Source organism: Dama dama, chromosome 5 (genome assembly GCF_033118175.1).
Source record: "Dama dama isolate Ldn47 chromosome 5, ASM3311817v1, whole genome shotgun sequence".
Lineage (NCBI taxonomy): Eukaryota > Metazoa > Chordata > Mammalia > Artiodactyla > Cervidae > Dama > Dama dama.
The window spans coordinates 124595861-124611584 of NC_083685.1; the positions used below are offsets into that span (position 1 = coordinate 124595861).

The 15724-nt window shown below is 48.7% G+C and overlaps 1 protein-coding gene across 2 annotated transcripts in view; it reads left to right on the forward strand.

The window, feature by feature from the left end:
- Positions 1-15724, forward strand: part of RNF157 (ring finger protein 157) — a 75407-nt gene that overhangs the window by 52993 nt on the left and 6690 nt on the right. For both annotated transcript variants that reach the window (XM_061144769.1, XM_061144770.1), the window contains 10 exons: positions 1552-1623; positions 2626-2785; positions 2909-3021; positions 5112-5350; positions 6310-6418; positions 7789-7900; positions 8505-8692; positions 8975-9040; positions 9874-9922; positions 12911-13021. In XM_061144769.1, the coding sequence (XP_061000752.1) occupies positions 1552-1623; positions 2626-2785; positions 2909-3021; positions 5112-5350; positions 6310-6418; positions 7789-7900; positions 8505-8692; positions 8975-9040; positions 9874-9922; positions 12911-13021 (1219 nt within the window). The remainder of the gene's footprint in view (positions 1-1551; positions 1624-2625; positions 2786-2908; positions 3022-5111; positions 5351-6309; positions 6419-7788; positions 7901-8504; positions 8693-8974; positions 9041-9873; positions 9923-12910; positions 13022-15724) is intronic.

Consider the following 15724-nt stretch of genomic DNA (forward strand, 5'->3'; position numbering starts at 1 on the left):
CCTCCTGGGTCCACAGGTCCATTCTCTCTATCTGCGTTTCCATTCCTTTCCTACAAATAGGTTCATCAGTGTCATTTTTCTAGATTCCATATATATGAGTTAATATATTTGTTTTCTCTTTCTGCCTTACTTCACTGTGTAAACAGGCTGTAGGTTCATGAAATTCTAATTCTTCATTCTTTCAGGTACTAAGCGCTCTCCACCCTTAATGAGGTCAATAGTAGTCAGTCATACCTTAGTATGAATTTGTTGATAATGTCCTTTCCAGTATCATCACTACATTAAAGCAAGTTTTAACAGAGGCAGAGGGGATGACAGGGCCTGAGCCCGGGGCCTGCTGCCTGGAAAGACTGGGCCTCAGTGAGTTGCCTCATGGGGAGGCCTTTCTCCAGGATGCCTGCATGGGGTGGGAAGGCTCGGGTACTGCAAGGGAGTTGGTTTATCTCTTCTTCTGTTGCTAGATTGGCATCAGCAACAGGCCTTGTCTAACTGGAGACCAGAATGTGCAATCGATAATGGACTGGGCCTCTGGGGAGGGGATCTCTGGGGGTAGGGGGAGTGAGGAATGAGCTGGCATGAGGAAACAGGGAGCGGCCGGCTTTGGCAGACATGGCTCAGGCTGTGGGAGTTGAACTGGGCCTTGAAGTTGGGGTTTTAATTTTTGGCCACACAGCATTCAAGGTCTTAGTTCCCTGACCAGGGATTGAACCTGGGCCCCAGAAGTGAGAGCGCTGAGTCCTAACTACTGGACTACCAGGAAAGCCCTGAAGTTGGGGTTTTTTAAGAGGCAGGACTTGTTCAGTTGCTAAGTTCGTGTCCGACTCCTTGCGACCCCATGGACTGCAGCACACCCGGCTTCCCTATCTTTCACCGCCTCCCGGAGTTTGCTCAAACTCATGTCCATTGAGTCAGTGATGCCATTCAACCATCTCATCCTCTGTCATGCCCTTTTCCTCCTACCCTCAATCTTTCCCAGCATCAGGGTCTTTTCCAATGAGTCAGCTCTTCAAAGGACTAACGGGTAATTTTGCCCACCTGTCGGCGCTGTGGGTGGCTCAGTAGTGGGGGAGGGGTGCAATCGGCCCCTCCTTCCAGAGCCTGCTCTCTCTCAGCTTCTGCATTTTCCCTTCCCCCCTTTCCCTTGTCCATTTCTTCTCTTTCTTTCTTATTTCCATTCCTTCATTTGTGTAAGGTTTCATTCCATAGCTAGCTAATGCGTCTATTTTGACCTGTGGTCTTCCACCCTTTTCCTAGTCTCTAGGCTCTGTCATAGTGACCTACAGTACAAGGATTACTGTTGTATTTATGAATGTTCATGTTCCCTGTTGGACAAAAGAGTGGGTGAATTAAGCATCAGATTTTCTTTTCCCTCCCAGAGAGAACGTGTAAGTAAATAAGGGCACCCTGTACTTGTCTAGGCCTTCGATTGTTTCCATTGTGAATCTGTAGTCCTTGGTTACCAAAGGAGGTTCATGGTGGAGATGTGTAAGTTCCCACTTTTATCTTTCATTAGAACCAGCCTGCCCTTGCACTTTTCCATTTGTTCTTCAGGTGGATGGGGTCAGCTACCTCCTTCAGGAGATCTATGGGATTGAAAACAAGTACAACACGCAAGAATCTAAGGCAAGTTCCATCCATGGTTCTTTTTTTTTTTTGGCCTTTCCCTGCAGGATATGGGCTCTTAGTTCCCCTACCAGGGATCAAACCCTGACCTGCTGCAATGGAAGCACAGGCTTGACTCCTGGACCACCAGGGAAGTCCCCCATCCACAGTTCTGAATGTCCTCTTCCCAGAAGGCAGGGTGAGACCGTCTCTGATCCAGCCAGGATCTAGGAATTTAGCACAGCAAACTCTGAAATTTGTCTGGTCCTAGAAGGGTATTTCTTCTTCCTCATTTCAGATGATTATAATTATATTTGAATTTGGAAATGAAACAATGGGCTGATTTAGATGGGTTCTTCTACGGGGCTCTGCTTACCCAGTTCCTTGGTCCCTCAGTTCATCTCTCCCCTCCTTCCCTGCGTGGCCTCCTGGGCTCCTTCAGCTCTGACTGAAGGCCAGGACGGGATCTCAGCCCCAGAGGAGGAGCTTGGCATGAACAGTTGCCAGAGGTGAAACTGGGTGTGCACATGCACTTGGTAAACTATCAAGTTCAATGTAGGTGCAAGATTCTGTTCATCAATGTATGACAAAACCCACTGGGAAAAAAAAAAAAATAATAATAAAAATAAATAAATAAAGAAAGAAAGAAAAAAAAAAGAATTAATTAGAAGGATCCTAAAAAAAAAAAAAAGATTCTGTTCATATTGTCTCCTCTCTGCAGGCAAGCTGCCTTCTAAAGAAAGTATGGGGGATTTCCCTGGTGGGGGGGTCCAGCGGTTGAGACTTCGCCTTCCAACACAGGGGTTGCAGGTTCAATCCCTGGTCAGGGGGCTGAGATCCCACATGCCTTGCAGTGAAAAAACCAAAACATAAAAAAAGAATAAATAAATAAAACAGGCACTATTGTAACAAGTTCAATGAAGACTTTAAAACTGACCCACATAAAATGAACGGATGAATGCTAAAATAAAGCATGGGTCATGAGGGTCTCTGTGACACTGGCTAACTCTCCCCCCCGGCCAGGTGGCTGAGGACGAGGTGAGCGACAACAGCGCTGAGTGCGTGGTGTGCCTCTCCGACGTGCGGGACACCCTGATCCTGCCCTGTCGCCACCTCTGCTTGTGTAACAGCTGTGCCGACACCCTGCGCTACCAGGCCAACAACTGCCCCATCTGCCGACTGCGTAAGCCCCCCGAGGCCCCGCCGGGTCCCCCGGGTCACCCCACCCCGCCAGGGCGGCTTCCGTGGAGGCTCTCGTCCCTCCTGACCCCCCCCAAGTCCTGATGACCTGTTTCCTTCTTCGCAGCCTTCCGGGCACTGCTCCAAATCCGAGCCATGAGGAAAAAACTGGGCCCCCTGTCCCCAACCAGCTTCAACCCTATCCTCTCATCCCAGACCTCCGACTCAGAAGAGCATTCCGTAAGTTGGGCTTTTCTTTTTTTTTTCACCTTCTGTCCTTCTTTATGTGGCTTGGCAGCAAGTAATTGAATCTTGGCACTCTGAAGTATTGAGTAAGCTGGCCGAGATTGCATTGTGTTAGAACCCCCCCCCCCCCATAGGACAGTGGGAAATGAGGTTCTGATCGTTAAAACCTCCCCTTTCCGCCTGGGGAACTCAGTATCTAGTTAATATTTACATCTCTAGAGCCAGCAGCTTGCTGTTTCACTGCAGAGGTGGGGTCAGTTCTGGAACGCCCCCAGGCAGAAACAAGAGGATGATTGTTTGAGGTTTAGATTCAACTTACTGTTTTTATCTGAATCCTCAGAGAAGGTGACTATTTTTCTTTATCCGGTTTCATGGCTTCAGATACTAGGAGCCAAGTAGATGAAATAATTCACCTTGGTCTCATAGTGTGAGTGATGGTGCAAAGCTTCCGAGCTTTGTAGTTACAGACTAGAAGGTCTTGTCTTTAGGTTAACATGTGAGTGGAAGAGATTAATTATTAATTATTCAGTAAGTGGTACTGGAATGATTAGGTAGCTATTTAGGGAAGAAAAATCAGTTAGTTTAGCACTTCACTCCTTATCAGATAATGAATTCCAGGTGGAGTAACTAGTTAACTACCCTAAAGACAAAGCAAACCAAACCTTAAAAACGTAGAATACTTTACAGATGATTCTTCAGTTGACTATGGATGGGGGTTCTCTAAGCTTGAAAACAACCCAAAACAAGAACATGTAGATTTTATCACATAAAAAACTTTAAACTTTAGATATGTAAAAGATGGCCCAAGTTAAAAGGCAATCAATAAATCCTATAAAGAAAAAAATGTAGGCACAACAAAATGTAGTCAGAGGAAAGGCTAGGATCTCTAGAATAACTCACCTGAATGAAGTAATAGATAAATGGGCAAAGATATATATAAAAAATTTCTCAAAACAGGAAACATAGCTGGTTAATGATCAAACACATTAAAATTTTAAAAGTCAACCACATTAAAAATCAACAACATGCAAGTTAAAATGAGAGATCATTTTTCACCTTTCAAATTTAGAAACTTCCTTTTCTAAAGATAACCCATGCTGTCCAGAAAGCAATTAAAATAGGTGTTCTGTTCTGCTTATAGGAGTATACCTAGAAAGTTCACTGTAAAAAACAAACAGCTGTATATATCAAGAGCCTTAAAAAACATTTGTACTTGGGGATTTCCCTGGTGGTGCAGTTGTTAGGACTCCGTACTTCCAACGCAGGGGCCACTGGTTTGATCCCTGGTTGTGGAACTAAGACCTGCATGCTACACAACAAGTCAAAAAATAATAATAATAATAATAATAAAATGAAACTTTAAAATGCCTTTATAAAAAGAAAAAAAAGAGGCGTATGATAGGGTGAAGATTTAATAAAATTAATAATTGAAAAAAAAAAGAACCTTTGGACTTGGTAATCTAAGGTCTTAGAATTTAATACCCAGAAAATGATCTGAAAAAAAGAGATGTGTGCATAATAAATGAACAGATGTTCCTCAAAGTGCTGCTTACAGCAGGAACTGGATGCAATTAACTAGCCAGCACTAGTGGAAGAATTAGGAAAGGTATGGTATCTATGAAAAGGGACACATGTGAAGGAAAATATTATGTTCTGTGAAATAAGCTTGGTATAAAATTATTATTTACAGATTGATCACAACTGTGTAAATAATAGAGAGGAAAAAAATTGGAAGAAAATACACTAGAATGCTAGCGAAAGTTATCAATTTTGGTGACTCAGTTGATTTTTTTTCTTTCTTTCCATTTTTAGGTGTTTTCCAAATTTCCTGTAAAGAACACATATTTCTATTATAATCAAAAAATAAACATTATTAAGAAGCTCATGTATAAGTAGAATCTCAGCACATGTGGTTCTCTGATATTTTCTCTTTCTTCTGCCTCTAATGCAGAAGCTTTTCTTGGCAGAACCCCCAGACTAGATATAAAAGGATGCATTTTTCCACCACAGAGGAAGAAACACACTCATACCATAAAATGAAAAGTTATCTAATTAGTTTTTCAACCTGTCTCTGATCCCCCCAGTCCTCAGAGAACATCCCGCCAGGTTATGAGGTGGTGTCTCTCCTGGAGGCCCTCAACGGGCCCCTCACCCCGTCCCCAGCGGTCCCCCCGCTCCACGTGCTTGGAGACCGACACCTCTCAGGAATGCTGCCTTCCTACGGCAGTGACGGCCACCTGCCTCCCGTCCGCACCTTCTCCCCCCTCGACCGCCTCTCCGACTGCGGCAGCCAAGGACTCAAGCTCAAAAAGAGTCTCTCCAAGTGAGTAGGCGGCGAGTGACAGCGTTGGCCCTGGGGTCCCTGACGCGATGCTTTCGGTCCATCCTTCCACTCCTCCGTGCTCACTCCAGACCTGGGTCCCGGGGGCCGCATAGACCCTCTGGGCTGTTGCCAGAGCTGCTCATTTCACTGGAGACCTGGGCTAACGATGCCTGAGGGGGAGTTATCCCATCCCTTAGGAGAGGAAAATAAGATGGTACATGGGTCCTTAGGAGGATCCAGACGGATAAAACTTAACATGTTCTGTTTTGGGAGGAGGGTATAAGGGACAGGGAAGATGACATCATTACGGTCATCTAGGGGAGCATCCCTGGGGAGCGTCCCTTAGTTTGAGGACTGAAGGAAGCTTGTGATCTGTATTTCTTAAGTATTTACATCCACCTTGGCACAAGTCATGGAGCTTCCCGGGTGGCATGGTGGTAAAGAATAGGCCTGCAATGCAGGAGACGTGGGTTCAATCCCTGAGTGGAGAAGATCGCCTGGAGGAGGAAATGGCAACCCACTCCAATATTCCTGCCTGGAAAATTCCAGGGACAGAGGAGCCCGGCGGGCTACAGCCCACGGGGTGGCAAAGAGTCAGGCACAACGGAGCATGCATGCACAGGCACAAGTCATCATATCAGTTTCCCTGGCAGAAGAAAGGAGGGTATTTTACAGATGAAAATACTGAAAGCCTAAAAATGTCAGTGGTCTTCCCGAAGTTCAGACACAACTATTTGAAGGAGCAAAAGGGAAAACTCAGATTTTTCTGACACCCAGAAGAGGTCTCAGACCCCTTGGTACCCTTTCCCATGTCTCTACTCCTTCCTAAGAGGTGAGTTCCCTGTAGTTCCCCCCACGGTTCTCTGCTCCCTCTGACATCTAGTTGAAGGGAGTGCGGGCGAGTTCCAGTCTTTAAATGGGCATTGGCTGCAACTGTTTCTCCCTATGGCCTCATGCAGGTCCATCTCTCAGAATTCTTCTGTGCTGCCCGAAGAGGACGATGAGCGTTCCTGCAGTGAATCTGAGACACAGCTGTCTCAGAGACCGTCAGGCCAGCGTCTCGGAGAGGTAATATACGCTCCATCCTTGCTGGGTTTTGGACTCTGGGTCCTTTCCTTCCTGCCTGCCGGCCTCTTCCGGTCCATCTGCTCCCATTCACTCATCACACCTTCTGAACACTCTCTGAGTCACAGCAAAGGTGTCACTAGACTCATTCTTTCAACAAAGAATGGAGCCTGTGTATCTGACCAGGCGTGATCCTCTGTGCTAAGAATAGCAACAATGGGGAGACACTAAAGTCCTGCCCTCGTGGTGCTTATTATAGGCTTGGCAGTTGGGGTGGGGTGGACACGCAGGACAGTCAAAGACAGTCAAAGTGTATGTGGCAGGTGGTGCCGTGGATCAGTGTATCAGGTAAGGGAGGGTCGAGGCTAGGAGTGGGGATGCTCACTTTAAAAAGTGGTCCATGGTGGGACCTCCCTGGCGGTCCAGTGGTTACAACTTCGCCTTCCAATGCAGGGCGCAGGTTCGATCCCTGGTCAGGGAGCTAAACATAACATAAAACAGAAACAATATTGTAACAAATTCAATAAAGACTTTTAAAATGGGTCACACAAAAAAAGTGATCCACGGAGAATTCCCGGGCTGTCAAGTGGTTAGGACCCTGTGCCTCTACTGCAGGGGGCAAAACTTCTCAGACATTGAAGAGGAAGGCGAGAGAAACATTCCTGGTCGTAGGGACAGTACATGTGAAGCACAGAGCAGAAGTGGGGGCCCTGAGCAGGCCAGTGGTACAGCGGGAACTTGGCTTGACCAGGGACCCCCTGGCAGAGGTGTGCAGACAGGATCAGGCAGGAGACAGACAGAGCTAGGCAGGGGGGAACGCCTGAACTACAGTTTTAAGAAAAGAACGCCTGGAGGAGAGAGAATGGGGTATGGAGAGAGAACCAGCAGACCTTTGCAATTGTCCGGGGTGGACTGAGGTTTCGAGCCCAGGTGACGGATGGCGGGGTGGGGGTGGGGGACTGGTGCAGGCTGGGGAGGGAGATGGTGTTTATGTTAGATCCATTGAGCTGGAACCAACCCCCCCATCCCAGAGGAGAAGCCCAGGGGGGCTCAGGGGCCTTGACTGGTTTTGTGTTCTTCCTCTTCAGAAGGAGAGCTGTTTGTAATCCTGGGGAAGCCTGGGATGCCCCGTGTCACAGCTGCTAGCTGACCTGGGTCATCTGAGCTGCCGCCTTTGTGTGGCTCCAGCAGATGTTGGGCCTCGGGCAGGAGGCGCTCGCACCTCCCCGGGGAGACAGCCAGCCACCCCGGGTCAGGGCTGCAGAGAAGTGATGACAGAGGAGAAGCCAGCCCTGCCTTTCACGTCAGCCCCCACCATCCCTGGCCCGGGCCCCCTTCCCTGACCCCTTCCCTCCGACTCTGCCTCTCCCCAGGAATGCGGTGTCACCCCAGAAAGTGAGAACCTGACCCTGTCATCGTCAGGAGCTATTGACCAGTCGTCCTGCACGGGAACCCCACTCTCCTCCACGATTTCCTCCCCAGAAGGTACCTGAGGAGGGCGGGAGTCTGTGACCCTTCTAGTATTTCCTCCGGGATGGACTGGGGAAGCAGCCAAGTGATACCTCAGCGGCCGCGCCAAGTAGGACCCGACTTGAGAGGGAAGTGGGACTCGGTGTCTTGCAACGAGAGGGTGGTCTTGCCACCCAGCTAGGGGGAAGGCAGGTATCTTGCTCCCAGTCCTACTGTTGTAAGATTTCTTTTAACATCGTAACAGGCAAAAGCAAATCCCTTACCCCTGAGGTTGAGTTCAGAGCTCTAAAACATAAAGGAGAGGGATTTCCCTGGGGTCCAGTGATTCAGACTCCGAGCTTCCAATGCCAGGGGCTCAGGTTTGATCCCTAGTCGGGGACCCAGGATCCTGCATGGCCCACAGCATGGCCAAAAAGAAAAAAATTTAAACTTTAATAAAATAAAGCGTAAAAGAGCCAAACCTTGGCAAACCTTAAATCTAAACCCTGTTTGGTGAGGGCAAGGCCAGGCTGCCATGGTCCTCACAGCCCCCGGGTGCGGGCAGAGAACCCTGCTCCCAGGGAACTCACAGCAGCCGTGCCTGATCTCCATCTCCTTCCCCCAACTCCTGTCTCCAAAGACCCTGCCAGCAGCAGCCTGGCCCAGTCGGTCATGTCCATGGTGTCGTCCCAGAGCCAGCACTCCCAGATCAGCACCGACACCGTCTCCTCCATGTCCGGCTCCTACATCGCCCCTGGCACGGAAGAGGAGGGGGAGGCCCTCCCCTCCCCCCGGGCTGCCAGCAGGACCCCCTCAGATGAAGAAGAGGTAAGTAGGGGGTAAGGGATGGCTCTCGCCTCTCTGGTTCTGCAGGCTCATCCTAAGCAGCTCAATCCAGGGTCTGCCAGGGAGATCACAAAGTCCCCCCGGTGCTCGGAAAGGGAGCCTCAGAAAACAGGGTACCGCGTCCTTAAGTCAAAGATGCCCTCGTATCTGATCTTTGGTTTGGCACCACTTCTGTCCTGAGGACTTGGTTTGGGTTTGCTGCCAGGCAAGCTGGGGAGGTGAGCTGGTGGTGTCTACACCTTAATTTTTGCTACTCTTCTGCAGGTGACGCCCGCGGCATCTCCAGACTGCAACTTCATGGGCCTCGCCGCCGAGGAGCAGGACGCAGAGGTAACAGCCAGGCGGAGGACGGTGGTGCCCCCTCCCCAGTCTAGGGGCCTTCAGTGCTGGCAGAGGGTGTGAATGGGATGGGAGCTGTTCTGGAAGAAGCCTGTTAAGAGGCGGGTGCAGAGCCGAAGGACTGCCCCGATTAGCGAGAGCGCTGGTCTCAGTGTAATAGGCGTGGAGAAAGTTCTAGAGAGAAGTCTTCTAGGCCAGACCCTCGAGAGGGTGTTTGTCCTCCGTTCGCTTAGTATTCACCCGGGACAGCCGGCTCACGAGTGCTTCCTGGCAGTGGGGGGACACTGACCAAGTGACATGGCTTTAGCCTGCCCCCCACCCACTCCACCCATCCAGGAGCTCATCCGGTGGAGGAGTCAGGATTGTAATTCAGTATGAGAAGTGCTCAGACCCAGCTGTGGGGCTGTAGAGGAGCACTCGGCTCACAGTGGGGACGACAGAACTCTTTTTTGAGCCACAAGTTCTCAAAGGCATATCTGGACAGGGTTTGGGATCCTAAGGAATTTCTGAAAGTGTTTTGATCTCACAGTTTGCTTTTTCAATTCACAACTTTGACATCCACCTTAGAGAGACTAAGTGTGAGCTAAACCATTACCAAGAAAGACTATTCTTGAGAGTCCTAGGATCCGTCTGTAATGTGCCTCAGACCTGGTCCCTGCCGGCCGATCCTGCCTCGCCAAGCAAAATCTGCCTCTGCTCAGTCTCTGAGCCGTCTTATGTGGATGGGAAACGCATAGAGACGAGGAGGCTGGTTAGCGCTGTTTTCGGCCACTCAGTACACTCATGTCACTGCTTGGACTCATAGCTCCTTCCTTCTGTCCTAGGGGAACGATGTTCTAGAGGAAGAGGACGCATCGCCCACACAAGAAGATGGTAAAAGACCTGGTCTTTGGCTCCCTGTTATCATATTTCTTTCCTGGGTATTCGCTAAACGGTACAGAAAGGGGCACCGGTGTGACTGGGTGGCACTGCTCAAGGGTGCGGCTTTGGAGAAATGTTGTCTTCTTGATGAAATATCAAAAAGCCAGCAGGGTATCCGAGGACCTCAGTGGCCTTCCCAGCTTTTTCTGGGCCCTCAAGCCAAGGTTGCAGAAGATATCATTCAGGTGGTTCTCCATCTACGTGGAGTAGATTCTAAAGCTCCTTGGGCAACTCCCATCACCTTCCTTCCTGCTTCAGCTTCTCAACAGAGTCCCCTGGAGCTGAGCTGCAGCAGGAGCAGAGGGCAGTTTCCATCGCTGGGTGGGAAGGACTGCAGGCAGTAGGTCTGGTTTTGCTTTAGTGAAGAAAAGGGCTGTTGTTACAGCAGCAGAGGGGCCTGAGCAGCAGGGGGCACGGTGAAGGCCGGGGGAGACTTCGGCAGCTCAGGGCAGGCCAGCGTTCTCTAAGCTATTGGGGCGATTCTCTTTACTGTCATTTAGGCCTCAGTTATATCTGGGTTTTTCTCCTAAGTTGGAGTAGTTGGTTTACAATGTTGTGTTAGTTTCTGCTATATGGCAAAATGAATCCATTATATATATATAATATATATATACAATATATAATATATGTACAAGATATATATATATACACAACATATATGTACAATATATTATATATACAATATATAATGTATGTACAAGATATAATAAGTATCATGTATAATATTTTATTATATACATACATACATATAGGTACACAATATATATGTACAATATATTATATATATACAATATATAATATATGTACAAGATATAATAAGTATCATGTATAATATTTTAATATATACACACATACATATAGGTACACAACATATGTACAATATATTATATATATACAATATATAATATATGTACAAGGTAAAATAAGTATGTATAATATTTTATTGTATACATACAAACATATAGGTACACAATATATATGTACAATATATTATATATATACAATATATAATATATGTACAAGATATAATAAGTATCATGTATAATATTTTAATATATACACACATACATATAGGTACACAACATATGTACAATATATTATATATATACAATATATAATATATGTACAAGGTAAAATAAGTATGTATAATATTGTATACATACAAACATATAGGTACACAATATATATGTACAATATATTATATATATACAATATATAATATATGTACAAGATATAATAAGTATCATGTATAATATTTTGTTATATACACACATACATATAGGTACACAATATATATGTACAATATATTATATATATACAATATATAATATATGTACAAGGTATAATAAGTATCATGTATAACATTTTATTACATACATACATATAGGTACAACCACTCTTATTTAGAGTCTTTCCCACACAGATCATTACCCAGTACTGAGTGGAGTGCCCTGTCCTATGCAGTAGGCCCTTACTAGTTAGCTATTTTACACATAGCAGTGCCTATATGTCAATCCCAGTCTCGCAGTTTAGCCCTCCTCCTCTTCCCCCTCCCAACCATAAGTTTGCTTTCTACATCTGCGACTCCTTCTGTTTGGTAAATAAGGTTAATCACATCTTCAGGGGGAAGATTTTGTTTCTAGTAAGCCTAGAGGGGGCCTCCAGGCAGAGCAGGGAGCAGGATCGGGCGGGGGTGGGACTCCCACCTGGGAGGCGAGGACCCGGCGGCCCAGGAACCGGTGTCTCTTCCCTCCGCTGCTGCGAGGCGCCTCCGCGGAAGGGCGACCTCCAAAGCAGACCCGGATCCCAGCCTGGACGCAGGTGTCATGCCCGCCGCTTCTGCTTTGGCGCTGGCCGTTGCGGGGGGCGGGGGGCGGGGGGCGCACGCACACGGGACGGGAGCCGGGGAGGAGGGGCGTGGCGGCCCAGACTGCGCCTCCGCCCCAGCCCAGCGGGGTTTGGGCGCTGCAGTTGATGTCTTGAGGACTGGAGTTCCCCATTGTGATTGTCGCCCCCGCAGAATATTAGCCTCTGGAAAGTGCAGGGCGGCAAGTGGTTTCCGCCTGACATTCCAGAGCCCAGCACGGTAGCTGTATGTTTCTTCCTCTCCCTTCCACCAAGAAAAAAAAAAAGGGGGAGAGTCTTGAAAAAAATAACGTCTAAAACTGTCCCCATCTTACATGACTCTAGGTTTCCGGTCAGTCCCTTAGAACAGGGGTCCCCAACTTCCAGCATCTAACGCCTGATGATCTGAGGTGCAGCTGATGTAATAATAATAGAAATAAAGTACACGATAAATGTAATGAGCTTGAATCATCCTGAAACCATCCCCCACCACCCTCTGATATGTGGAAAAACTGTCTTCCAGGAAACCAGTCCCTTAAAAGGTTGGGGACTGCTACCTTAAAACGTACTCAGAATAACAAATTAAGCCTCATCAGAAAATAAATTGTAATTTTGTGAACTAAGCGATTCTTTGATTTGATGGGCAACATTATGGAACCGAAGAGCTTTAATTGCTGTTTTATGTATTAGTCATTTTGCAGAGCCTTGTGGTCATAAACATACCCCATACAAACCCACAGTCACGGGCCAGAGGCGGAGTTGCTTCCCTGGTCGCTCCCCCAGCTCTTCCCAGCCTGACTTAGTCCTGCTCTGGGCCTGGGCCCACATCCTGCAGCCCTCCCCAGGGTCTGACTTCCCAGGAACAAGGGCTGGAAAGGGGCCTGTTAAAGAAACAGCAGGACAGCAGGAGAACACAAACAGTTTGATTCCTTTTTTGTCCACTCTTTACCCACTTAATTACTGTCTTTTTTTTTTTTAAACATATGATATGATTTTTTTTTTTTTGTCTCCATCCTTAAGATTTTTATTTTGAGGACAGCAAAGCAGAGAAAAAACACAGCCAGCCCCTCTCTAACTGCCTTAACTCCGTTACAGGCCAGAGGACATGCGCATTTCTAGGTATGGAGTGTGACAATAACAATGACTTTGACATCGCCAGCGAGAAAGCACTGGACAATAAGCTGTGCTCTGAGGTCTGCTTACCTGGTGAGTGGCAGTCTGCTGAACATGAACTTGGTGGGAGACGCTCCCTCCCCTGCTCGCATCCCTGCTCTCACCCTGGGACACCCACCTCCCACCTCGGAGTTCCTGCAAGAAGGCATGGGCTTTGTTAAGATGCTGGAAGCCTGTTGCTGAAAGGAGAGTCCTTGAGCAAAGAGAGACCCCTGCTCTGACCGAGACTGTTAGGGCAGGAAGAAAAGGGGCAAACATCCCTCCCAGTCCTTGCGATTTGGCCTGACGGGGCGCCTCCATCACAGTCTTACAGATCCCATGGCAGGGGGCCACGTTTTGCTTCCATCAGCAGCACTGGAGGCAGACACCACCTCTTCGAGAAAGTCTTAGAGAGCCCTGAGTCCTTGAAAAGGAAACTTGCAACTCCCCAGAGGAGCGTGGATCATTAGGATCAGAGAGGAATTCGAGAGTCAGCGTTTTATAGATGAGCGAGTGGCTCTGTGACCCAGGGAGGCCTGGGTGACCACCAGTTGCCTTGTGCTCACTGGATGTGGATCCCAGAGGAGAGATCAGGGGTCAAGGGTGCCTCCTCTCCCTGGAGCCTTAACTCTAAATTCGATCAGGGCCATCAGGGTGCCCCTGACGTGTTCCCACGATGCTTAACTGAATCCGGGATACGTTCTCCCGGAGAAGCTCACCTGTCAGTCACACTCCAGGCACTGAGGTCCCTCTGCTCCTTGCTCACTAAGGGCTCCACCAACAGGCCTCTTAAGCCACATCTTGCCCAGTGATCTAGGTCGACGTTGCCTCTCCTGGGTTCACAGCAGAGATTGCCTTCACGTGGCGTGGTTCTGTAATCTTTTAAAGTGCCCTGAAATGAAGACTTCCTTCGCTTCAGGACACCCACGTCTTTGTCATGGGTCCAGTGCTTTAATTGCTTGGTGACGTGCCTATGGGGCTGGAGGGACAGCCTCCTGTGGTTGCCACTCTCCATCAGCCTGCGAAAGACCCAGGTCCTCACCCCTCTGGCCCCGTGCAGGCTTGCAGCAGGGGAAGCTGTAATTCCCAGAGACGCCTCCCCAAGGGCCCTCCGGTCCCTCCCCACTTAGCACTGACCCTGCCAAGTCTGTGCCGGGAGCGGCTGGGGCCCAGGGTCCACTTCATTCCTGCCTTCCCGCTCCTTACCTGGCTTCTGTCTGTCCATGTGTTTCTCATGTCTTTTTGCCAAATGTGTAAATCTGTCTGTCCGGTTTGTTTATTTTGAAACTCATTTATGTTATCCAGACTCTGTGAAAGTTCATGTTCACTTGTGCCTGACCCCGAGCTTGCTGGGCATGCGCACACCCAAGGGGCTCTTGCCGAGGCTTCTGTTCCTAACTGGCAAGGGCCTGTATTCCACATGCTGGGATTTTTTCAAGAAAAAAATAAAAAAATTTTGTGAGAATAGATGAATCCCTGTTCCTCAAAAATGGATGCATCCGGGGCAAAGGTTACAGGAAGAATTTGTTTTGGTCAGTAGTTGGGGAAGATGACCAGGGATTCCCTGGTGGCTCAGATGGTAAAGAATCTGCCCGCAATGCAGGAGACCCAGCTTCGATCCCTGGGTGGGGAAGATCCCCCGGAGAAGGGCATGGCTTACCCACTCCAGTATTGTTGCCTGGAGAATCCCATGGATGGAGGAACCTGGCAAGTCCATGGCGTCACAAACAGTCAGACACAACTGAGTGATTTAACGCTTTCACTTTGGGGAAGATGACATCTCTGCCCTCACTCTGCCCTGTGTCTGTAGCAGCTGTGCCCACTGGGCTTTAAGAGAGAAGTCTAGGTTCCTGCCTCCCCCCGGGGACCCCCCCCTTTCCACCCTTGTTTTTTGGCAGAGGGAGCTGCTGGGAATTGTTTCAGCCAGCTGTGCCAGTGGAAACTGATCCCATTCTGTCAGCTTCTTCCTCTCTCTAACTCCCTCTGGCCAACCTGCTGGTGGATCTTTATTCCACTCTGGGCTTGCAGGAGGGGAGTGAGACCTGGGATTCCTTGGTGATCTCGGGAGCCAGCCATTCTCAGATTAAACTGAGCACACCGTCCGGGCCGTGTGAAAGCACATGGCTGGGGTGGCTGCTCTGGGCCCAGCCCTAAGTGCTCGAGGGGGTCCCTACGTAGCCTCACGCAGAGGTCTCAAAGGCTCTTATGGGAGAGGGCAAGTGCATCTGCTCCCTCGGTACATGTTTCTCCAGTTCCACTGTTAGCATCACACTGGTAGCAAAGTGCTGGGGAACTCTCTGGAAGGATCTGTCGGGTTAATGACAGAAGTACCCACTTTGGCAGGTCCCATGGAATAGACAGACTTCGTCACACTCAGCTAGAAGTTCTGAGTTCCACCCCATGACTGAGGTACTGCAGGCTGGCTTGGCCGCCAGGACAGCTTCTCGGACCCTTCGAGGGTCTCCCTCTCTACAAGGATGTCAGTCCCCTCACGGAGGGCCCATGAGGAGCAGAGCCTGGGGAATATCCCATGGTCCACCGCCCCCAGCCACACACATGCTCTGCCTGGATCCCCAGCTGGTGGTGAGGACTGCTCGCGTCCCCATCCTCCCCACTCTCATCACCCATGTGGGAGTGACACTGAGAGAGCACCTGTGTCAATCCAGCCCCCTTTTCTCTAAGAAGCTTCTGGATCTTCTTGGACCCGAAAACTAAGGGTGGGAGTGAGAATATGGTATATTCTGAGGTTGTTCTGAA